General features: G+C 56.3%; 7 protein-coding genes across 7 annotated transcripts; 3 read left to right on the forward strand and 4 right to left on the reverse strand.

The window, feature by feature from the left end:
* Positions 1 to 4,035: 4,035 nt before the first annotated feature.
* On the reverse strand, positions 4,036 to 5,631 carry DL89DRAFT_267105 (uncharacterized protein). Its single transcript, XM_040887364.1, has one exon. It carries the CDS (start codon positions 5,609 to 5,611, stop codon positions 4,097 to 4,099), a length of 1,515 nt encoding a protein of 504 aa, XP_040743509.1. The 5' UTR covers positions 5,612 to 5,631; the 3' UTR covers positions 4,036 to 4,096.
* Positions 5,632 to 10,477: 4,846 nt separating this feature from the next.
* DL89DRAFT_148577 (uncharacterized protein) lies at positions 10,478 to 12,233 on the forward strand. The gene has a single exon (XM_040883506.1). It carries the CDS (start codon positions 10,521 to 10,523, stop codon positions 11,892 to 11,894), a length of 1,374 nt encoding a protein of 457 aa, XP_040743510.1. The 5' UTR covers positions 10,478 to 10,520; the 3' UTR covers positions 11,895 to 12,233.
* On the reverse strand, positions 11,851 to 12,713 carry DL89DRAFT_245817 (RPB5 subunit of DNA-directed RNA polymerase). Its single transcript, XM_040885095.1, has 2 exons — positions 12,597 to 12,713; positions 11,851 to 12,499 (listed from the first exon to the last, which is right to left on the reverse strand). The coding sequence occupies exons 1-2, from the start codon at positions 12,669 to 12,671 to the stop codon at positions 11,948 to 11,950; spliced, it is 627 nt and encodes a 208-aa protein (XP_040743511.1). The 5' UTR covers positions 12,672 to 12,713; the 3' UTR covers positions 11,851 to 11,947.
* Positions 12,714 to 12,904: 191 nt separating this feature from the next.
* Positions 12,905 to 16,514, forward strand: DL89DRAFT_267107 (pre-mRNA-splicing factor RSE1). The gene has a single exon (XM_040887365.1). It carries the CDS (start codon positions 12,925 to 12,927, stop codon positions 16,498 to 16,500), a length of 3,576 nt encoding a protein of 1,191 aa, XP_040743512.1. The 5' UTR covers positions 12,905 to 12,924; the 3' UTR covers positions 16,501 to 16,514.
* DL89DRAFT_267108 (ribosomal protein L22) lies at positions 16,478 to 17,374 on the reverse strand. Its single transcript, XM_040887366.1, has one exon. It carries the CDS (start codon positions 17,190 to 17,192, stop codon positions 16,521 to 16,523), a length of 672 nt encoding a protein of 223 aa, XP_040743513.1. The 5' UTR covers positions 17,193 to 17,374; the 3' UTR covers positions 16,478 to 16,520.
* Positions 17,375 to 18,074: 700 nt separating this feature from the next.
* DL89DRAFT_283520 (glycogen debranching enzyme) lies at positions 18,075 to 22,961 on the forward strand (the record flags this gene model as incomplete). Its single annotated transcript, XM_040889739.1, has 2 exons — positions 18,075 to 18,220; positions 18,336 to 22,961. The coding sequence occupies exons 1-2, from the start codon at positions 18,116 to 18,118 to the stop codon at positions 22,959 to 22,961; spliced, it is 4,731 nt and encodes a 1,576-aa protein (XP_040743514.1). The 5' UTR covers positions 18,075 to 18,115.
* Positions 22,962 to 22,968: 7 nt separating this feature from the next.
* On the reverse strand, positions 22,969 to 23,458 carry DL89DRAFT_267110 (DNA directed RNA polymerase II polypeptide D-like protein). Its single transcript, XM_040887367.1, has one exon. The coding sequence runs from the start codon at positions 23,416 to 23,418 to the stop codon at positions 22,996 to 22,998; it is 423 nt and encodes a 140-aa protein (XP_040743515.1). The 5' UTR covers positions 23,419 to 23,458; the 3' UTR covers positions 22,969 to 22,995.
* Between the last annotated feature and the right edge of the window lie 47 nt (positions 23,459 to 23,505).

The raw sequence follows: 23,505 nt of genomic DNA on the forward strand, positions 1-23,505 counted from the left end.
TGTTTGCGTCGGTTGAAAAGGACGGCAAGGAGATCATGGCCAGCGTGGAAAACACAATCTGGAGCCGCTGGCGGGACCCAGCCACCGATGTCTCCGAAGGAGCCGAGTGCGCGTCTTTGTTGGCGCTGCTGAGGCCCGAAAAGGTTGGCGAGCTATGGCGTGAGTACTTGGAGATCCAGAGTGCCAAGAACCGCAATTTGCGACAAGCAGCGCTTACGGCATCGTATGTGTACCCGGTTGTGTGCGATTCGGCGGTGCAGACGCCACACGAAATGATGGGCACAGTTGATCCGGATCCGAGCGGCGCGCCGCTGCCAGTCGCCGCTGCTGCCAAGATCACCGGGGCCCCAATGACTAGCCAGATCCATAGCTGCCAGAAAAGCCGCACCGCGCACTTCAACGAGCAGTATCTGCCGGTGTGGAACAGCCTAGTGATTGGGTTTGCCTCGCAGTTTGTGTCTCCAACTGGCACCGGCATCCTTGACAAGCTGAAAGATGTCTCGGCAGTCACTGCCGGCTCTAACACTGGCAGTTCGGCGCAGGGTCGCACCATGTCGCTGCTGGAAGCCACGACAGAAGGAACGGTGGTGGGTCTGCTTTCGCCTCTCGCCGATTCAGATACCACGAACACTATTGACGGAATGGCTAGGCTCAGCATCAGCAACAAGAAGGACCAGCTGGTGGTTGCATGGCAGGCGATGAGCGCAAGCGAACTGAGCACAGCACAGCGGCAGTTTGCAGAGCATATGGGCGAGTGGAGCGAGGAGTACGAGTTCATTATCGATAGTCTTATTCGGTTCCCCGACGACGTCACCGAAGACAGCGTCAAGCCGTATCTGGAGCAGCTGGACGAACTAGTAATAAGTGTCAACAAGTACCCGATCTTGGCGCGTATCGGCGGCCTACACGACTCGATTCAGCGCATCGTGAACCGCTGGCAAGAGCACCTGGTTGAGGGCGCACTGCATACCATTGTACGTGATTTGCTCGAGCGTGTCGAGTACTACTTTGATCCGCTAGTTGACTCGTTCGAAACCAATGCTGTGACCACCCCATCACAGATGTCGGCGAATGGCAGCAATACTGGGGGCGGGGGCGGTGTGTTTGGTACTATCCCGCGTGCTGCTAGTATTAGTAGACACCGTCGTAACTCATCCATTCGCAGCGCTACCTCACAGGGCGATGTTGCCACGCACCAGCAGCAGCAGCAGCACCAAAGGGCTGGGTCTGCAGTCTCTGGTGGCTGGACTGGTGGAGGCGACCGGTCCTCCCAAATCCTGAGCGACATACAGCAGCAGCAGCAGCAGCAGCAGCATCAGTCGGCCGTCACGTCAGTTTCTGCTACCACCGCACCACAGCCCTTGCCGCATATCCAGACACAGCCGCACCACATGCGTGCACTCATGCATGTCCGGACACTGTCGTCGAACAACGATGGGCCAAACTCAGCATCTGCGTTTGGCAACCTGTCACCCTCTCTCAATTCACCGATGATGGCAGTCAGCGCAAACCGCATCAGCCGTGCCAGCACATTCCACCTGTCGGGTGGGCAGCGCAGCTCACAGAATGCTTCGGCAAGCAAGACTATCGCCAAGCGCAAGTTCCACCATCAGCGCACGCATTCAAGCAACTATGTCGAAGCCATGGAAACCATGGACGATGGCAGCAAGACCACCAATGACCAGCCACTAGCCACTGCAGGAATCCAGCAGTTGCGCCGGTCGTTCTCCTTGTACCGCAACGGCGTTCGCCGATACAAGCCCTGGATCGTCAATACTGTCAATCGGAATGCCCCGCTGCACGTGTTTCTTGCTGATATCGAGAGCTGGCTGATTCAGCAGGTTTTGGAACGGGTCAACCCGCTGCTCGAGTGCGTTGTGCAGCACTATTTAGACATTGAGAGTAGCCAGATGCTCGATGATGATGAAGCCGATGACGACGACGATGGTGATATTGGCTCGTCAACAAGCTCTGGCACGCCCATGCCGCGACCAAGTAGCAACAATCTGCAGGCACAAGTCGCATCGCGGCTGCGCCAAGCATTCATCAAGACGCTGGACCGCTGTCTGGACACGTGGATGAGCTCCTGGATCCCCGACTCGTTCTTATATGCGACTTTAGCGAACCCAGTGTTTGGCACTCGCGCTTTTGTCGAGAAAGTTACCACAGCAGCCCCAATGGCGCAGTACGGCATCAGCGTTGTTAACGACCCAGTGGCCAGCCTTCTGCTGGCGCGGTTCGCAGTGGACTTTGAGCTGACGCTGACACAGAGCATCTACCAGCTGTGTGAGCAAGGGATATCGATCCTGCCCGACGACGCATCAACCGGCGGACACAGCAAACGGCTCGGTGATGTGAGTAATTTTGGCTCTGCAGATGCGTCAGTCAGCAACCTGCTCACTGCATCGCGTCCCGATACCAGCGGCGATCCTGGCGCTGAGAGACTGTACTCGCTGACCACTACACCAATGGCACGCGCTGACTCCATGGCCAGCACAACGAGCCGACGTGGCCTGGGGAACAATGCTGCCAGAGGCAGTCTGCTGAAGTCGCACCAGGCCAACCACTCGGCCAAATGGCACAGCGTTGCCGAGAAGCTGGTTCGTCACTTTGTGATGACTGTGGGCCAGGACATCTCGGCCGACTACCTCAAAATGCACCCCTACGACTTGCACTCGCCAGCAATTGTGGTCGACGAGTTGCAGAAGCGGTTTTCGACCACGTCGCTCGAGCAGCGCTCATTCGATAAAACCATGGCGCCTGCCCGCTCTCTGCATATCACCCGTGTCAGCGAGGTGTGGCTTACCATCTGCCGCTGGCTGAAACAGGTTGAGGATGACACCAACGCCCTGTTCTACGACCCGATCTTCTCATCAACGCTCAGCGTCCTGGAGTCGCCCCATGATACTAGCCGTATCGGCGAAGAGTCATGCGAGCCGACGGCCAGGTCTCAGCACCGTGCCAATGCTCAGGCGTTCAGCGGGGCTAATGCGTTGCGGCTCGGCGTATCGGGCTCCCCAGCCAACACCAACATGCACCACACGTCGTCTGGCGGATACAGCTCGAATCTGCACGCGCACATATTGTCAAACATTGATCGCCTGTTTGCCGAGCGTGTCGATATTTTCCCGACCAGCATCAACCCGCTCTCAGCCGGTAAGATCCTGACGCACCTGGCAATGCAGATAATCAAGGCAGCCCTGGAGGCCGTGCGCCTGCGGCCGGTCGTGTTTGAGACTGCAGCCGAGTTCCACCAGGTCGTGGTTGATGCAGCCTTTGTTCGCTCATGGGTGTTGCGCTACGCCGGCGTGCCTCCTAATCTGCAGCGCCCCTCAGCCGTATCGTCGCCGGGCGCCAACTCTCAGCCACCGGCCACGCCAGCAGAGCCCCGGCGGCGCGCGTCTAGGCAGCTGCCACATGCCCCTGGTGCAACCGGTGCGCCGTCGGCTGTGCAGAGTACAGGCATGGGCGCTTCCGCAGCGTCATCGCCGGTTGTCAATGAGCGCGACGCCCAAGCCATCCATAATCTAATTGATGACTGGGTCAGCTCAGCCCGCGCATTTGCTTGCAGTCAGACCAGACCAGACAGCGCTTTGGTCGACAAGGTAGTGCAGAGCGCCTGGAGGTCTGTGTACTTTGGTATTGAGGCTGTGGAGCATGCTGACGATACATCGTTGGTGAGTGCCCTGCGACAGGTCGTGGTCTCGCCTTCCCCCTCAGCTACCCTAGAGTTGTAGATTTCAGGCACATAATCTGCATCCCCTGCTTTCAATAGACAATGCTCTAAATGTCCAGTTGGCAGATAAAAGTGAGCCATGCATAAAGGGTCTTGCCATGCAAACTTGGAGCTACATGGCACCTCTCAATGCTAATAATGATAGCCTATAGTGCTTATAAACGACCATTCTGCCAATGGTTTCATGCAGTGTATGCCTATATCAAAACTGCCGAGTTGCACCAGCATGTCTAGACATATGGCATACATACATGGTCCACATATAGAGTCAGCCTGTAATCAGGATCATGGAGATCAGGGTTGTATATTAAGATATTTAGATAGAAACGGATGCTTGCAAAAGCAGAAATGAGGAGAGTATTAGTAATTGCTGAAATTGACATTATCAGGCACCACGCCCAGATTGAATGAGCCCTGCAGCAGATTGTGCCGGAGCCGGTGGGCATCCGCTTGCGACTCCTGCTGCTGCTCCTGTTGCTGCTGCACACTTTGCTGCTCCTGGCTCTGCTGCATCAGCTCAGCCGGATTCGGCGATAACACACCATCCTGCTTCATTTGTGGGGGGTCCTGTGACGCCGAGGCTGCCGCCGCTGCTACTGCTGCTAACCGGTCGACTGGGGACACTTCGTCAAATGAACTGTGCTTTTCAGCAGCCTCGCTGCGCTGCTCGTCAAGGGAGGTAGCCTCCTGGCTATTGTTTCCGCTCATCTGACGCAGCGAGAACAGGTTGCTTGCGACATCATTCAGGGATGGCGAGCCAGCAGATTCGTGCTGGAACCCGTACAGATATGATGACGATGCCTGCTGCGAGACAACTGCTGTCAGGTCACTGGAAGTCGACCCATGGCTGCTCGACACAGCATCGGCACTGTTGGCACTGCCATCACGCTTGATGTCAGTCAGGATGCTGGCACTATCGGTATCGACCGACACAGATGACGGGTCGAGTAGCGCAACCGATGATGGCGTGGCAATGGGCTGATTGATAATGCTTGCCGGGGTCATTGACGAGGAGGACGTGGCTGACGGTCCGGTTGACCCTGACACCGAGTCTATCGGGTACACAGGGTTGTCTACCGCATGCAGAGTGTACTGGGCCTGCGATACTACAGTGTTGTCTACCGGCGTCGACGGCGACGAATGCGACTGCCCATTGGATAGCTCTGTACTACCGTTTGAGGCTTCCCATGGCGGCAGCGACTCGGAATAGTAGCCATACATTCCGGTGCCATTAGCCGACGGCAGCTGGAAGGGGTTGGAGAGGTCAGCAACTGCAGCGGCAGCGGCAGCGACTGCGGCAGCGGCAACTGCGCTCGAGGGGTTAACCTGTGACGGCACAGTATGTGCGGAGACACCGTTTGTGCCAGCAAAATTTGCGCCAGCCTGCTGCTGCGCTTGCTGCTGCTGTTGGCTGTGATGATGCTGCTGCTGCTGGTGGTGGTGTTGCTGCTGGTCGACATGCTGCTGGTGTTGATGCTGATGAGTGGGGTAGAGCGACTGCGCAGTCTGTTGGGAGGCATTCGTCTGCGGAGACAGCAGCCGCCCTTGATACAGCGGGTTGATGAATTTGAAACCGCCGTAGATATCAGTGTGCGGCAGCGCAGCCGAGGCACCAGCAATGAAGTTGTGCGATAACTGGTGATGATGCGCGTCCTGCTGCTGATTGTGCTGGTACTGATGCGGCTGAGGGAAGTGCGACTGCTGTTGGGCCTGGTGTTGCTGCTGTTGGTGAGAGAGCTGCTGGTGGTGACCGTAGTGCATTTGCTGTTGGCCCTGATGGTGATGCTGCTGATGATGGTGCTGTTGCTGGTGGTGGTGGTGTTGCTGCTGCTGCTGGCTGTGCTGCTGCGACTCATGCGTGCCGTTGCCCATCATCATCGCATAGGGTGTCGCTGGGAACCCCATAGCATGGTCAGGGACACCTGCAGAGCCCGCCATGTGGATCGGGAACGGATGCACGGTGCTCCTTGACCGGGTAATTGGGCCGCCAGCAGTATGGCCACCAAGTCCCATGGCCACAGAAGCTGGGCTGGCAATAGCAGTGGGTGCTGGACACGACCCATTGTTGCCCTTCATAGCCTCACGTAGGCGGCGGCGCTCCAGGCGACGGAAGATCTCTGACTGGATCCAAGCCTCACGCTCGGGTGTTGGGTCCTTGCCAAAGCGCAGACGCGCCTGACGGTACACGCGGCAGCGCAGGTCGTTGAGGCGGTTCTTCTCGGCATTCTCAGCGCGCCACCGGCGCATGCGCTCGGACACCTCGGCCTTGCTCTTGGGAGTGCGCCGCTCGGACTTTTTGCTCTTGGATGGAGTCGACGGGTTTGAATCTGTCTCATGCGAAGCCTGCGACATTGATGATGTGTGGAGTGAATCATCCTTCAGCAGCATTCCACTACGGGCGTCGAGGTACGGGTTGTTGCCGAGGGGGTCAGGCAGCGGAGCATAGCCGTTGGGGTCTGCAGAAAAGAAGGCAAACGGATTCTGGTTCATTGCTTATGCCTGCACTTTTTTGGTAGGGGATGAGTCGACTAGTGACGCGCGGAATGAAGTAATATAGAAGTAAGTCTTGTAGCAGCAGGAGGTTGAACTGAAGAAAAGATGGGCCCACGAAGAAAGTAAACTTCAGCGGCGCCCGGGTATAAATAAGACAAAGAAAGTAGCAGTGCTGGGATGGTGTGCTCGTGGGGAGAGCAAGTTGCGAACTCTAAACAGCTGGAAGAAGCTCGACTTTCTGAGAAGTGAGTAGGTTGAACCCCCGAATGACACTGGCCTGGTATAACAGTGTCTGTGTTTACCAGGATGGCCGGGAAGAGAATTAGAAATATGAGATGGTGTTTATCCCGAAATGGAAATAAGTTGAAAAACAGGGGAGATAGATAAAAGCTGCAGCAATGCTATTAAGCGCTGTGTTTGAAGAAAATAGGGATTGTGGAAATAACAATATCGCTCTCGGGCGACAGGCAGATTAAACTGGCTCCGCAGATGATAAAAAGAAGGTGGAAATCGAGTCTGAACTACGAAGCGGGAAAAGGGTTGCTCGGGTCAAGGCAGCGAAGAACCAAGATAAAACTAAGTGCGAAATTAAGAGGGTATGTGAGCTGGTGGTTGGCCAGGCGTGTGATGGAAAAATAAATGAAGAAATGGTGGTAGGATGCAATGAAGAATGGAGCGAGCCAGGATGAAGGCAGATAATGAACGTATTTGTAATCGAAACGCCGTTTCCTCGTCGCCGAGATGGCAGAATAAGCAGCTAGTGAGTGCCAGCTATGCAAGCAGAGTTGCGAGTCCAGTCCACTGCCTGAGAAAAGATGGATACGGCCAAGCAGTATTGTGTGGACAGTATATGAGCTGGGTGCTAGTTTGAAATGGAAATTTTGCTCCCAGGGTAACTCAAAAAGGGGAATGATGGAACCCACACAAATATACGTTGGAAGAGAAGCGTGCTCTGCGTCGGTGCAGGTTGCAGGCTGTAAGGTAGGGCGCAAGATAGAGCTGGGAAAATGCGAATAGAATGCGAAAAAGGGAAGCGGTCAAGGGGAGTACGCGTGGAATTCAGCGAATCGCAATGGCTGGTGCAAGAGACGACGAAGGGGGAAAAGAACGTAATCCAGCGCCTCTCTTTTGGGGGATGAGATGTTGCCACCGCGTGTGAAAGTCTGAAGCCGGCAGAGGTTGAAATGCGGGTATGCGCGGGTGTCTTCGAGGAATTCGCTACGGTTTTATGCTACGCCGGCGCTTTTTCGATATGGCGCGGATCGTAGGGGCAAGGCACTATTGCGGGCCAAAAGGCTGTGTTTGCCACTGAGCGTGTCGTGTGCTTGCCGCGGCGAAGAAAAAAGCGAGAGAAAAACAGAGGATGGTAATTGCCGTAGATGCGAAAAAATAAAAGGGAAAAGGAGAGAGAGAAGTATACAAAGAGTCCTTCTGTAGTAAAAAGACGCAGCACCCGTTACCAAACGACAACGAACGCCGTGTCGCAATGATTGCAAATGTGGGCGAGCTGCAAATGTTGCTATGCGTATATTTTTAGGAGCTGTTGCCAAAACCGAATACGCTGCGTCAGCTATTGCGCGGGGGATATGTGTATGGCGACCTGGTGAGAAAAATAGATACAAGGAAGGGAAATGAGGGAGCGTAAGGCAGCGGATCAAGGTGAGCGGGGAGGCAATGTGGCTATTAGGTGCTGCTCCGCAAGGGAAATAAAACAAGAAAGAGAAAATCGTTCTGAGATACCGGAACAGGTCTTTATCAAGAAATCGCAACGCCTTGGAAACGGGCAAGTGCTACTTTTATACCGATCTAAAACCAAGTGCATATGAATATGCCGTTGGGAATTCCTTTAAGCAAAAAGGTTTGGCGGAAAAAATCTGCTGCAATACCGCCATACGCAGGTCAATGGACCATATAGCGGTACGCAAATATGAAGCTTAATGGCAGAGAAATGGTAAGATACCCTCCAGTTCTACCCCTCCCCTATTTTCAATTGGCAGAAAGCACTTTGTTCATGCTTAATTGAATAGCATGTCCCCCTTTTCCTTCAGCTAATTGTTATCGTTGGGTCTTTCGTGTCGGGATTCGCCTGGACGAATGGTCATTCTCCTCCCTCTCCTCCCTAAAACAACACTTGGACGACAATAATATCGAAGCAAACCACGCTGGTAGGCTGCTCGGTCTGGCGATTCAGCATCATTGCAAACATCTGCCTCCCTCCCCAAAAGAATGTAGCGGGAGGATGCTGCCATCTCCACTTTTTTTATTTCTGGCCGGAAAATGGCACAACTGCTTTATGTCCCGCAAAACAACGATGAGGAAGGACACAAGTGTATTCGAAGCTAGACAACGGTGGCGATGCTGAATTGATGCTGAAACGGAAAAATCAGGATAAGGGACCTCTGCTGGTCATGGTTCCTTTGCCATTCATAATCCTGCATCTGCTCCCTCCCTTCCAGATTGCGGGCGAATGTGAACCGTGGGTCTATTAGCAGAGGCCAATTGCTAATACCACCTGGCGGTCACTCAGAACGTTGACTTTTCATCATGGTGCACGGTTACCGGCGAAATTATTTTACAAAGGCGAAATGAGCATGTTGCGATATCACAAGAGTTGCATCAAAATGCGCCTTTATTTTTGTCATGAAATACACCGGCGCTTTATTCGCTGTCGTCAGTGCGCAGTAGCACATGGGATCATTGACCCAACCACCACTTGCATAGTCGAAATGTCGCTCGAGTTTCTCTTTCCCCTGTCGTTTTGTTGGCCATGAAATAAGAAAACAACAATTAATGACAAAGACGGACACATGCTATTGATAGCCCAAATGGCTATTCTAGTTGCCTGTGCAAACTGTAGCTATCATACTTTGTACAAGGCATTTGGCCCTAGATCCTCGACAGCATACTCCTACACATTACTCTTCTAGCAGCAATAGCATGGCCAAGGATCCAAGCAGGCATATTGCCGTGGCGCTGGTGGCTCTCCCCGCTTTCACAGCCTTTTGGGGAGAGAAAGCGAGTGGCCAGACAACAGAAGCATACCCCTGCGTGCCGTGCCAGCCACAATTTCTTGTGTCTGGCTGCGAACAAGCTAATACTGCGTTTTTCTACAAATAGGAAGAAAGGGGTTCTACTGTCCACTGCATCCATGTAACAGCACCAACTAGCGCGTCGATTCGTCGAAACGCTTGCCCTCTTCTCCCCGAGGCAACTAAGGACGGTGTAGTGAGTGGATATGGAGAGGGGTTTTGGCTGAAAGCACTACAAACTGGTGTGGCTGCCGTTGCCATATATCTCGTCATGCAATGGGGTATGCAAATACTGCTCTTACTCGCTATCCCTCCTGTTGTCGCAAAAGCCACCTCCGCACCATTACAGCTAGCCTGCATCCTTCCTGTTGTCGCAACGACATATGTGTGTAGCTCGTGTGCCTTATGGCTCCCCAAATATATGGTAGAACAATGGCGTTCATATCGGAGAAGAATGCGAGTTCAAGCTCTGTTTGACTTTAAGTCTGGACACCAGTACTCAGATTTCGGAAGTAGAACATTTGGTTGTAAATGCCGGTACCTCGTAAAAGGCTGTTCCTTTGGTACATATGTCTGTTCAAGGGTACAGCAAACCATTACCCTTGCGCGTTTGAAACGAATCCTATCTGCTCCTGTCAATAAACCTCTAATAAAGGAGCGACATGCATCGTTTCTATTTGCCAGACCAGAAGGTGGACTGGTTGTGAGGAATGAATGCTAGCGGTCTGGCGTTGATCGCGCATTGTACCTTGACACATCAGCCGACCACAAAAAGAATTACTTTTTCAGAAATCAGAAACAGCAGCAGGCGCTTGTCGGCAGAAACACAGAACTAGGTCGGCGTGGCTTTCATACAGGTGTGGCGCTATGGATGTCACGCTTGGGGTGAGTGGAGTGGTATAGGGATGTGCTTATTGCCAAATTGGCATTGGCTCGTTAAACTGCTCATTAGTAAGCTTGCCGCAGTATAAATTACCACCACCTAGAGGAAGGGCATAGCGAGTGGGCTATGTCGGAGCGGCACCAGCGATTGGGTGCCGTTTGCTCTGCAGCCAGACGAACAACCGCCCCTGGCATCCGCCCAAACTTTGAAGCAAACGTACCACCATCGTCGAGTCGTAGCAAAAAACGAGCTGCGTAAATCAGAAACGAGCCGAATCGGAGTCGTTTTTTGAGCACCTACCTTGGCTCTACTACGCAGTTTCGCTCTTGTTCTCTGCGAATTTTATTTACCTTTTACATTTAATAAACAGTACTTTGACATGGACGTGGACGCACTGGGCAGAAGGCTGCGCAAGCAGTTCCCAGGGCGCGACGGTGAGCTTGACCTGCTTCTATCACTGCTTGGAGAACCTGAGGATCCGTCCCCGCCAGGCATCTTTGTTTACGGACCGAGCGCAACGGGCAAGAGCACGATCGTGCGAGAGCTGTTTGCACAGTATGACCCAGCAGGCCAGCAGTATGCGCTGGTCAACTGCGTGGAGTGTTTTACGTCGCGGCTACTGTTTGAGCGCGTGCTGAATGCATGGGCGGGCCATGTCCCGAACCGAGAGAACAAATATGCCAATGTGGCCAAAAGCGATACCTCGGTTGATTTTGTAGCCCATGCACGGACTATGCTGAAAGGCAGGAGAGGAACACATTATATTGTGCTGGACCAGGCTGAGCGGCTGCGCGATCGCGGGCCGATGCTGCTGACGGTGCTGCTGCGGCTGTCGGAGCTGACAGGCGCGCAGGTCTCTGTGGTGATGATTTCAAATGTCGTGTGGGACAAGTTTCGGCCACGGCACGGCGGGGCGGTTGACCCGATACAGGTGTACTTTTCGTATTATACCAAGCAGCACGTCCTGGAGATCCTGGCCTCGGACTGTCCTGATGATGAGCCGCGCGAGTTCTTCTTGACATTCGTGGATGCAGTGTATGAAGTATTCCATCGGAATTGCGTCGATCTGAGCGAGCTGCGGCACCTAGTAGCCCTGCTGTATCCAAAGTTTGTGCAGCCGGTGTTTGAGGGCCAGGCAACACGGAACGAGTTTGCCCGGCTCTTCAAGCTCTGCCAGCCGTACTTTGTCGCGGCCACAGACAAGCTGTATCTACGAGAGATCTCAACTTCGGAATGGCAACGCAATTCCGTCAAGGCGTCAGCCAAGACAAACCCAGACGATATCACCAACTCCATATACGGCATGGCGGAGGTCGGCGACGGACTGGATCTGCCATACTACACAAAGTTCTTGCTGATCTCAGCGTACTTGGCGTCCTACAACCCATCGCGTCTGGATGTGCAGTTCTTTTCACGCGGCAAAGGAAACGCCAGCAAGCGGCGCAGACACAAGACAAGTGCAGACGACTCGCTGGGCAGCAGTAATCGACAGCAGTTGCTGGGACCAAAGTCATTTGGTATTGAGCGCATGCTGGCAATATTCTACAGCATCATCGCCGAGCCGGTTGACAGTTCTGTCGACGTGCAGACGCAGATGGCCTCGCTGATTACGTTGCGGCTGCTGACAAAGGTCTCGGCCGGCGATCGGCTTGACAGCATCAACTGCAAGTGCAACGTCAGCCTAGAGACGATCCGGGCCGTCGCTCGCAGTGTGAGGTTCGAGATCGATCGGTTCTTGCATGACTTTTCGTAGCGTGGGTTTAATGAAACATCGAGCAGCAGGCTTTATTTATCCAACATCCAGTTTTACATGCAGAGACGGTAGGTGACATAGCGGCCAGCAGTCTCCGAAGCACGGATGATCTGGACGACCTGGCCACGCGTGAGACCGTAGTATCTGGCAACGGGGTCATCGTTGCTAATGCGCGGCAGCTGGGTCTCCTTCAGGCGATAGCGCTTCAAAATGCCCTTCTTCTCCTCATCGCTCAAGACCTTGTGCTGCGGCACAAGCTCGTGCTCAGTAATGTTGACCAGCAGGTTGGCCTCATCGAAGGCCTCCATGCGGTACTTTCCAGTGACCTGCGACATCAGCTTGTTGGCTGAGGGCGTCAGCGACTTGCGGAAGATCACAATGCCGCGCGTCACAGACTCGTTAGCCATCTTGTTGATGTACTGCTTGATCGGCTTGATGCCTACCGACTTGTCCTCCGGGAAGAACAGGAACATCTGGCTCGCGGGGTCGTCGCGCTTCTGCACAACAAACGTTAGCCGGTTACGATCCACTTTTCCAGCCGGCGCAAACTCTGAGCGGAACGACTCCAGATCACGGTCAATATCGCGGTGTGAGACCAGGTAGCCCTAGAAATTGGTATACAGACATGAGCAATAAGTATCGCAAGCACCCAGTGCAGGTTGCGCTGTCGGCCCATTCAGCGCTGTTCTCCTTGCTACTTACACGAGCAGAGCACATTTGGTGCACAGTACGGTAGACCCTCCACAGACGGGTGATTTCGCGCGCGTCAACGTCCATGGCCTCGAATTTTGTGTATGTAGAAAAAGTGAAAACAGCAAGGGCAATCGAGCTTGACCAAGAGGAGAAAAAAAAAAAAGTTCAGCTCGCACCTCGCAAAAAGTGTAGGAAAGACCATTGCGACTCATTCGTAAATTTTTCTCGGTCGGCTCGCGCGAATCAGCTCAGTCAACTACGTGAGCGAGGCGCTCTTGCGCGTTTTATACCTGTCTTTTGCCTTCACCCATTTTCAGGAGCGCTATTTTCACAACAAATGTTCTTATATAACCTCTCTCTGCAGGCGCCAACGACAATCAGCGCTGCGATTCTGGGCCATTTCATGGGCACCAAGCAGCAGGAGGTAGTGGTAGCGCGGCAGCAACGGCTGGAGCTGTGGAAGGCGGACACGAACACAGGCAAGCTGTCGGTGATATACTCGGAGGACCTGTTCTGCCGTATCCGCAGCATTGCGCCATTCCGACTGACCGGCAGCACTAAGGACTATGTTGTGCTCGGCTCCGACACAGGAGCAGCGGCTGTACTCGAGTTTGACACTAAGGAGAACAGGTTTAAGACGCTCCAGTATCACGAATATGGACGCACCGGGCTCCGGCGGATTATACCGGGCCAGTATGTTGCCAGCGACCCGCGCGGGCGAGCAGTCATGGTGGGCAGTGTTGAGCGTGCCAGGCTCGTGTACATTATCAGCCGTGATACAGAAGGCAATGTGATGATGGGATCGCCGCTTGAGGCCAACAAGGCCCAGTCAATCTGCTTTGACATTGTCGGCGTTGATGTTGGCTACGAGAACCCGGTGTTTGCGACAATAGAGACCAACTACGGCGACACCGACCACGATCCGGATGCAGAGGCAGAGAAGCTCTTGGTGTACTATGAGCTTGATCTTGGGCTGAACCATGTTGTGCGCAAGTGGAGCACACCGATCAGCAAGACAGCCAACAAGCTGATTGCGCTGCCAGGCAGTAGCGACGGGCCATCTGGTGTGCTGGTGTGCTCCGAAGGGTTCATTGAATACAAGCACAACCTGGAGGCGGCTCGGGAACACCGGGTGCCGATTCCACGGCGAGTCAACCCGCTTGAGGACACGGGCCGCGGGCTAATGATTGTGGCTAGCGCTGTGCACCGCACTAAAACGGCGTTCTTCATTCTGGCGCAGAGCGAGGACGGCGATCTGTACAAGATTACGGTTGACTTCGCCGAGGATGCTGTCGAGCGGCTGACGATAAAGTACTTTGACACGATCCCAAGGTGTGCTAGCATTGGGATCCTGCGCGCTGGGTTTCTGTTTGCGGCGTCAGAGAGCGGCAGCCACCAGCTGTACCAGTTTGAGAACCTGGGCGATGAGGTCGACATGGTTGAGTACACGAGTACTGAGGAGAACGACGAGCTGGTATACTTCCAGCCGCATGAGATGGCCAGCCTGGCCATGGTCGATGAGATCGACAGCCTGTGCCCGATGCTCAAGAGCAAGGTGCTGAATCTGACAGGTGAACAGATGCCGCAGATCTACTCGCTGTGCGGGCAAGGAGCGCGCTCATCGCTGAAGGTAGTGCGTCACGGGCTCGAAGTGGCAGAGTTGGCAGTCTCAGAGCTCCCGGGTAATCCGCAGGCCGTGTGGACGGTCCGGCGCAACATCAATGACGAGCATGACGAGTACATTGTGGTGAGCTTCTTGGACGCTACGCTGGTGCTGTCGGTAGGGGAGGAAGTCGAGGAAGTCACCGATTCAGGATTCCTTACATCATCACCAACCCTGTGTCTGCACCGACTCGATGGTGGAGCACTGCTACAGGTTACGCCACGGGCCGTGCGCCACATCCTTCCTGATGGGCGGGTAAACGAATGGCAGCCGCCACAGAACCGCGAGATTTCAAGCAGCGCAGCAAACTCACGGCAGGTTGTTGTAACGCTGGCTCGTTCCGGCGGCCAGGCGATATACTTTGAGCTCGATTTGCAGACTGGCACGCTGCGCGAGTACGACGAGCGACTGGCTATCGGCAGCGATGCGACGTGTTTGGCGCTGTCACCTGTTGCTGAGGGCCAGCGGAATGCGTCGTTCCTGGCGGTTGGGTGCGAGGACGACACAGTGAGGATCTTTTCGCTTGATCCACAGCGCTGTCTCGAGCCACTGAGCATGCAGGCGGTTGCTGAGTGTGCGCAGTCTGTGGCCATCGTCAGCCAGATGGAGACACTGACACTGTATGTGGGGCTGCGCAACGGCCTGCAGATGCGGGCGTCTATTGACGATGTATCGGGCGAAATTGAGGATTCGCGGATGCAGTTCCTGGGCAGCCAGGCAGTGCAGCTGTGCACAATAAAGGTGCGTGGTGAGGAGGCAGTTGTGGCGCTTTCGACAGCGCCATGGATCAGCCACGTGCACCAAGGAAGGCTACGCACTACCCCGCTGTCGTATGATGCACTGACATATGCGTCATCGTTCAGCTCAGATCAGTGTCCTGAGGGGATCGTCGCTGTGGTCGAGAACACTCTGCGGATCCTGACACTGGATCGGCTCGATTCCGTGCTGAACCAAGCGACGATTGGGCTGACGTATACGCCACGCGACTTTATCCTGAACGACGCGTCGAAGCACTTTGTGATCATCGAGGCAGAGCATGGGCACTACTCGGCGACCCAGTTCAGGCAGGAGCTGCTTGCTCGTGGTGTTGTGGATAGTGAAGAGGAGGCGGAAAGCGCGGTCTTGCCGCCGGAGCAGTTTGGTCTGGTCAGATCCAGATCAGGCATGTGGGCGTCGCTGATTCGGGTTCTGAATCCATTCGACGGCGAGAGCACGCAGATCATCGAGCTCACAGACAACCAGGTAGCGGTATCGATGGCCACAGTGACATTTGCGAGCCATCCTGACGAAAAGTTCGTGGCAGTTGGCTGTGCGCGCAACATGACGTTGAAGCCGCGTGCGTGCAGCGATGCGTCGATTCGCATCTACCGGTGGATCAACGAAGGTACGCAGCTGGAGCTTTTGCACGCAACTGTCGTTGATGAGATCCCGCAGGCGCTGGCAGCGTTCAATGGCATGCTGGTGGTGGGGCTTGGCCGCGTGCTGCGTCTGTATGATCTCGGGATCAAGCGGCTGCTGAAGAAGGCGCAGAGCGTGGTCGCCCCGCGGCTGGTTAGCGTGATCCGTCCGCACCCGTCCGAGCCCTCGCAGCTGTTTATTGGCGACGTGCAGGAGTCGGTGCAGCTTGTGACGTTTAATCAGAACACGCACAATTTCCATGTCATCCTCGATGACACCTTGCCACGGTACATTACGTGCATGCATGCTCTGGGCGACGGAGACACGGTGGTTGCTGGCGACAAGTTTGGCAATTTGTTTGGTGTGCGTGCACCCGAATCCGTGTCAAGGTCGCTGCAGACGGATCCGACGGGCAATCGTCTGATCTACGAGAAGCCAAGGCTGGGTGGAGCGGCAAACCGGTGGAGCTCCGTTGTCGAGTACCACACTGGCGACATCATTACATCCATTGAGACGTGTGCATTGGCGGCTGGCGGGCGGGAGGTGATTCTGTATACGACTTTGCTTGGGTCTGTGCAGGTGGCTGTGCCGTTTGTCAGTCAGAGCGACGTGACGCTGTTCCAGAAGCTGGAGCAGCTGATGCGCGAGCGAGCGCCGCCAATCTCGGGCCGGGACCACCAGTCGTACCGGTCTGCAGTCGTGCCTGTGCGGTGTGTGGTGGACGGCGATCTCTGCGAGCGGTACTTTACACTGGATCACGAGACGCGCGAGGCGATCTCTGATGAGCTTGATCGCACGCAGCAGGATATCTGCAAGAAAATCGAAGATATGAGATCTCTATTTGCGTTTTAGGAATAAAAAGGTGCTATTCTCTACCAGTTGTAGAACTGCTTGGCATTGTACACCGGCTTGGTCTCGTTGAGCGGCGTCCACACGCGCTTGGTGAGCTTGAAGCCCTTGATCTTCCGCCGGGGCAGATCGCCAGCCAGCAGCGCCTTCTCCATGACATTGCGGGGCTCAGGCTTGGCCTCAGGCATCTTCTCCCAGAACACGTACTTCATGTGGGCATACGGGATATGGATGACACCGAAGCGACCACGGGCCTTCGGGTCCAGGCGCTTGCGGAACTGGCCCTTGCCGACCCGGGCCTGCTTGATGTACATGTTGTCCGGGTTCATGCCCTTTTGGAAAATGGCGTTCTTGCGAGCCCACACCAGCGAGTGCTTGATGCGGTCGGACGCCTTCTTTGCCGAGAACTGCATCTGGCGGATGGCCTCGGTCACCGACAGACCAGTGATCTGGTTGCCGATCATACGCAGCTTCTGCGGGCTCACGTGGAAGTTGGCAGTGCTGTACTCGTACTCGCGGATCTTGACTGTTCCCTGGCCCTTACCGGCGCTGACAATACGGTACTCGCTGGCGGTTGCGGAGCCCGATCCGCTGGCTTCCTCGGCAATGTCGAACGCTGATGAGGCTGTCTGATCGGCTGTCGGCGGCTTGCTGCTCTGCTGGTACCGTTGCGCGGTGGTGTGGAGCCGGCTCATGGCGCTAGAATACAAAGAAGGGGAAGGAGCATTAGGCTCATTGTCGCTTGTTGCAGGGGCGCTTACAATCACCAGAACAGGGGTGGGGTTCAAATTACCTCGCCGTGTACACGCTCTTTGTCACACCTGCGGCCACATTCAGACGACCGAACGCCTTTGCAAGTCCAAACATGATAGCGTAAAGGGGGGTATGGAAAATAAAGAGAATGCGAATTGAACGAATGCACAGGTGCAAAAAATGTACGCGAGGGTCTGCACTGGCTCAAGCGGGCTGATCACGCCTGCTTATCAAAACGAACAATTTTGAGGCATTGATCGTGATTCTGCGATTAGATTGGGCGGCAGTTTCATATCCCGATGCCGATGGGCGCCAGCACCGTGCATTGGTCGCTATCGTCCGATGCGGCGGAAATGTGGAAAGGAATCCTCGACCACTGGCACGGGTGCAAGGACGACAGACAGCGCGCAGACGATTCCTGTTTTGGACCTGTGCTTCCTCTCTTGGGCAGTGGGGCCGACTAGCTCTCCACAGGATTGGGGGAAGGACTGGGCAGCATTGAACGTTCTGCAGGAAACGAGCAGGTGTATGCGGCACACTCGCACGCGCAGTGGACATCTCCCTCCTTTTGGAGTCCTCGGGCCATTCCAATCGGCTGACCTACAAGGAAGGGCACCTCCACCGCGCATGTACTGGGCAGGGCAAGAAGGACGAGGGGTGTTCTTTTGGCACAAGGCTGGTATCGATGGCACAGGATCGCATAGGATAAATGGCCGGCTGCGCGGGGTCGCCCTGGTGTGCGCTCTTTTCTTCAGAATCACTACCAACTTTGCTCTCTGTCTTCTTTATTCAAGCAAGCCCATCGGTATAATTTGTACTATTCTATCCTCAACTTACTTCATCAAACACTCTAAACTCCTTCACGATGAGTGTATCGAGATTCTCTACGCCTGTTGAGCCAGAGCACCCGCCATTCATGGTGTGGAACCTGGACCTGAACGAGGACGGCACCACGCCCCATGACAAATCGGTATGTATCCAGCCTGACGCAAGACACATGTCCAATGGCGTTGGGGAGGGGGCAGGATAGGCTAGGATAGGATGGCCGTTACTGACGAAACACCAAGCATTGCACCAAAGCGTAGTTTATCAGGATTCCTTCAGTGCTGAACCAGTCGTGCGCAGTGCGGTTTCGTATCCTGATCGGCTCAACGGCGTCGATTGATGCGGTTCTGCACACGAACTATCCGCTGGATGGGTCGGACTATGTGCGGACCAAGTTCCACTCGAAGCGGTTCAACTTCAACAACTCGACCGAGCTCATCTGCGAGTTCCGCATCCAGCGGCCAGGACCGTATCAGTACTACGTGACGTATAAGAGCGTGGATGACGAAGAGAGTGACTATACGGACTGCATTTCGTGCGACAGCGACGAGGTTCCGACACTGGAGCGCGTGTACCGTGTGTTCAAGGACCGTCGCACCCCGACGTCATACTTTTTGGTTGACCCACAGCTGACGCTGGGAGGGCAGCACCTGGCGCTGGATGGCATAGCGCTGCAGTCGGTCAGCCCCAAGTGGCTGGGGCCCATGAAGGGCTGGAGCAAGCACCTTGCGAACAGCAGCAAGATGGGGTACAACATGCTGCATTTCATTCCGATGCAGCAGCGGGGCGGGTCGGACTCGCCGTACTCGCTGTACAACCAGCTGGAGCTCTCTGACGACCTGTTTGAGGGCGAGAAGCTGAGCAAGGAGGAGAAGGACCAGCGGCTGCGCACGGTCTGCCTGGAGATGCACCACAAGCACCATCTGCTGGGGATCACGGACATGGTATGGAACCACACGGCGTACAACTCCGAGTGGCTGTGCGATCACCCCGAGGCAGGATTCAACCTGGTCAACTCGCCGCACCTGCGCAGCGCATACGAGCTGGATGCCAAGCTGTGCGAGTTCTCGAAGAACCTGCCCGAGTACGGATTTGACCGCATGGTCAGCACGGTGGCGCAAGTGGACAGCCTCATGGAGGGGGTCAACACACACGTGATCCAGCCATTGAAGCTGTGGGAGTTTTATGTGGTGGATGTGGAGGGCACGGTGCAGGCGGTATCGGATGCGTGGGACAAGGCTGGGGTTGAGATGTCGGCAGACGACATTGCCAAAGCAACAGAGCTGCAGGGCGACGAGCGCAACGAGTGGCTGCAGACGTTTGTGATCAACAACGACCCGCACACGCTGAGTACTCGGCACGGACGCACGATCGACAGCGAGCGCGCGGTGGCGGTGCTGCGGCTGCTGAACGGCAACGACAAGAAGCAGGGCCTAGAGCAGCTGCGGCGGCTGCTTGATCTGATAAACCTGCCGTACTATCGCGAGTACGACAGCGACGTGGCCCGGATCCGCAAGAATGTCGGGGAGCGCGTAAAGTACGAGCGGCTGGACCGCGGCAGCTGGAAGTTTGGCAAGCCCGTGGACGACGATTTCAAGATTGTTGACCCCCTGTTCACTACAGTCACGCCACGTGGCGGGGATTCGGGCGCGGGAAAGGTCAATGAGGACCTGTACCACCTGGCCAACAACGGGTGGATCTGGGGCGGGAATCCGCTGGATAACTTTGCCGGGCCGCAGTCCAAGGCGTATCTGCAGCGCGAGGTGATTGTGTGGGGCGACTGTGTCAAGCTCAACTACGGAACGCAGGCGTCAGACAACCCGTGGCTGTGGGAGCACATGCGGCAGTACACGCTGTCGATGGCCAAGGCGTTCCACGGGTTCCGCATCGACAACTGCCACAGCACGCCGATTGAGCTCGCGGAGTACCTGCTTGACCAGGCGCGCAAGGTCAAACCGGATCTGTATGTGATCGCCGAGCTGTTCACTGGGTCAGAAGCCACGGACCAGATCTTTGTGCAGCGGCTGGGCATCAACTCGCTGATCCGCGAGGCGATGCAGGCGTGGGACTCGCATGAGATGTCGCGTCTGGCGCACCGGCACGGCGGGCGACCGGTCGGTTCGCTGGCGGTGGACTGCCTTGGTGAGCCGGGGTTCTTCACAGACGACGAGCATGGCGGCACTCGCGTGGATGGCATAGTGGCGCCGCTGAGTGCGTCGCTGCCGCATGCGATATTCTTCGACTGCACGCATGACAACGAGGTGCCGGCGCAGAAGCGCACAATGCAGGATGCGCTGCCGAATGCGGCGATAGTAGCAATGACCGCCTGCGCTACAGGCAGCAACAGGGGCTACGACGAGCTGTACCCAGAGCTGCTCAACATTGTCCATGAGTCGCGGCAGTATGCTCCGCTGGAGGATCCGCTCAGCGTCGGGCTGGGGGAGGCCAAGGCCAAGCTCAACCAGCTGCATGCGGAGATGGCCCAGTTCCAGGAGGTGCACGTGCACCACGAGAACGAGTTTGTGACGGTACAGCGGATGCATCCCGTGACCCGGCATGGCGTGCTGATGGTGGCCCACTGCGCATTCAGGGGAGCGTCGGAGAACTCGCACTTTGAGAACCCGCGGCTGTATGGAACCGCGGTCCATCCCGAGTTTGCGTACCGGCTGCGGCCGGGCAGCGGCGGCAGCAACGGCGAGGGCAACAGCGACGACGGGCTCATCCATGGGCTGCCCAGCACGCTGGAAAAGCTGGATGCGCCGGGGGTGTTTGAGCGCGAGGACGAGCACGGGATGTACACTGAGCTGCGGCTGCCCAAGGACTTTGGCCCTGGTAGCGTGCTGGTGGTGCGGACGCAGCTGGTTGATTTCAAGCCTAACCTTGACTGGAAGATCCGCACCAGCGCCGACGATGCGGTAGCGCGGCTTGATCTGGCAGCGCTCAATGCAGCGCTGTACCGGTGCGACGCGGAGGAGCGCGACACGATTGGCGAAGGGGTATACGACGTGCCAGGACTGGGACCGCTGCCTTACTGCGGACTGCAAGGCTGGCACACGCACCTGCGGCATATCATCCCCAACAACGACCTGGGGCATCCGCTGTGTGGGCACCTGCGACAGGGCACGTGGGCGCTGGACTACGTGGTGCGGCGGCTGCATGCCTACACCGAGTACCACGCCCCGCTGGCGATTCTGGCGGCGTGGTTCGAGGAGCGCTGGGCGCTGGTCAAGCGGGTGCCGAACTTTTTGATGCCGCGGTACTTTGCGCTGACGGTGCATACGGCATATTGCGCGCTGATCCGGCGGGCGCTGGCGCTGATGCCTGGCGACGTCATCAGCAGCTCGCGGTTCACGCGTGAGCTGGCGCTGACATCGGTTCAGCTTGTCGGACACGTCAACAGCGCGGCGCTGCGGCCGGTGTGCCAGGACAAGGCGCGCACGTCGATGAGCGCAGGGCTGGCACACTTTTCGACGCACCACATGCGGTGCTGGGGCCGCGATGTGTTCATTGCGCTGGAGGGCCTGCTGCTTGTGACTGGGCGGCATCAGGAGGCACGTGAGCATATCCTGGCGTTTGGCAGCACGCTGAAGCACGGGCTGATCCCGAACCTGCTGGACTCGGGGCGGTATCCGCGGTACAACGCACGTGATGCGACGTGGTTCTGGCTGCAGGCAGTGCAGACGTACTGCAACCATGCAGACAACGGGCTGGAGCTGCTGGACGAGCCGGTGGCGCGGCGGTTCCCTGACGGTGAGACGTTTGTAGAGTTTGACAGCGACCAGGCGTTCTCGACGACCAGCACCGTGGCCGAGCTGATCCAAGAGATCCTGCAGCGGCACGCGCAGGGGATCCGGTTCCGCGAGTGGAATGCGGGTCCGCGGCTGGACGAGCACATGCGCGACGCCGGATTCGACATCGAAGTCTCGGTTGACTTTGCCAGCACAGGGTTTGTGTCGGGCGGCAACCAGTGGAACTGCGGCACATGGATGGACAAGATGGGCTCGTCAGACAAGGCAGGGATCCGCGGGGTGCCGGGTACTCCCCGCGACGGCGCTGACATTGAAATTGTCGGGCTGCAAAAGTCAGCGCTGCGGTGGGTGTCGTCGCTGCATGAGATGGAGCGGTTCCCGTTCGAGGGCGTGACGACCAGCTCGGGGAAGCGTGTCACGTATGCCGAGTGGGATGCGCTGGTGCAGCGCAGCTTCGAAAAGCACTTCTGGGTGCCGCTGAGCGCAGCTGACGATGCTGAGTACCACGTGGACACCGCGCTGGTGAACCGGCGTGGCATCTACCGCGACACGTACGGCTCGACCCAGGCGTGGGCGGACTACCAGTTCCGACCCAACATTGCGGTGGCGATGGTGGTTGCGCCGGAGCTGTTTGATACAGGCCATGCACTGGTGTGTCTGCACAAAATGCGGGCGGTGCTGTCGGGACCGCTGGGGATGCGGACGCTGGATCCGTCGGACATGCGGTACCGGCCGGATTATGACAACTCGAACGACTCGGATGATGCGCTGGTAGCCCACGGGATCAACTACCACCAGGGTCCCGAGTGGCTGTGGCCGACCGGGTACTACCTGGCAGCGCAGCTGGAGTTCATGCGGCATGCTGTCAACCAGCGCTCGACGGGCGGCAAGGCGACACATGCGCTTCGCACGATCTTCCACGAGCTGCACGCCCACATGGTTGCGCTGAAGCACCACATTGCCAATGCGCCGTATGCGGGGCTGCCCGAGCTGACAAACCGCGATGGCTCATACTGCAGGGACTCGTGCGAGACGCAGGCGTGGAGCTCGGCGTGTCTGCTGATGGCGCTGCAGCGCATGATGGACCTCGAGCAGAAGGTGCACCGACTCATTGAGCTCTCGGACATTGTGCAGTAAGCAATGTGTGTTGAAAATACATTAACCTTTTTTATTAGCTCTGGTACTTTTTCAGGCTGTCCATCTGCTTCAGCAGCGAGTCCATGACCTCGTCGTCAATCTTAGCGGCGGTGCTTGGAATCAGCGCCTTGGCCTCCTCGTAGTCATTGCAGCACAGGTTCCCCAGCTGCGCACACTCGAATGGCTCCAGGTTGGATGTCTTCAGCAGCGCCCGGACCTCCTTGACGGTGTCGCGGTTCGTGTAGCGCGAGAACTTTTGCACATAGTCGAGGGTCTTTTCGTAGACGCCGGTGATGGTCTTGTCCTCCTTCTTTGTGTCGTACTGCGCCTCTAGCAGAATTCGGACCTCGGAGATCAGCAGGCAGTCGGCGTATTGGAAGTCCTCGCCCAGCTTGAGCTTGGCTGCGTCCTCGTCGTCGGTCAGACCAAAGTTGCGGCGGCGTTTGGGGACATTCATGATGTGTATAAAATAGCGAAGACAAACAAAAAGGTGCGCTTATATGAGGACGTGCGGGAAAAAATGCACGTGCATGCTTCAAAAGGG

Source organism: Linderina pennispora, assembly GCF_002104995.1.
Source record: "Linderina pennispora strain ATCC 12442 chromosome Unknown DL89scaffold_6, whole genome shotgun sequence".
Classification (NCBI taxonomy): domain Eukaryota; kingdom Fungi; phylum Kickxellomycota; class Kickxellomycetes; order Kickxellales; family Kickxellaceae; genus Linderina; species Linderina pennispora.

Coding starts and splice junctions, on each gene's coding strand:
- DL89DRAFT_267110 (XM_040887367.1), bottom strand. CDS start 23,418: ATGAATGTCCCCAAACGCCGCCGCAACTTTGGTCTGACCGACGACGAG.
- DL89DRAFT_267105 (XM_040887364.1), bottom strand. CDS start 5,611: ATGATGGGCAACGGCACGCATGAGTCGCAGCAGCACAGCCAGCAGCAG.
- DL89DRAFT_245817 (XM_040885095.1), bottom strand. CDS start 12,671: ATGGACGTTGACGCGCGCGAAATCACCCGTCTGTGGAGGGTCTACCGT. Junction 12,500..12,596: donor ACCAAATGTGCTCTGCTCGT/GTAAGTAGCAAG, acceptor ACCAATTTCTAG/GGCTACCTGGTCTCACACCG.
- DL89DRAFT_267108 (XM_040887366.1), bottom strand. CDS start 17,192: ATGAGCCGGCTCCACACCACCGCGCAACGGTACCAGCAGAGCAGCAAG.
- DL89DRAFT_267107 (XM_040887365.1), top strand. CDS start 12,925: ATGTTCTTATATAACCTCTCTCTGCAGGCGCCAACGACAATCAGCGCT.
- DL89DRAFT_148577 (XM_040883506.1), top strand. CDS start 10,521: ATGGACGTGGACGCACTGGGCAGAAGGCTGCGCAAGCAGTTCCCAGGG.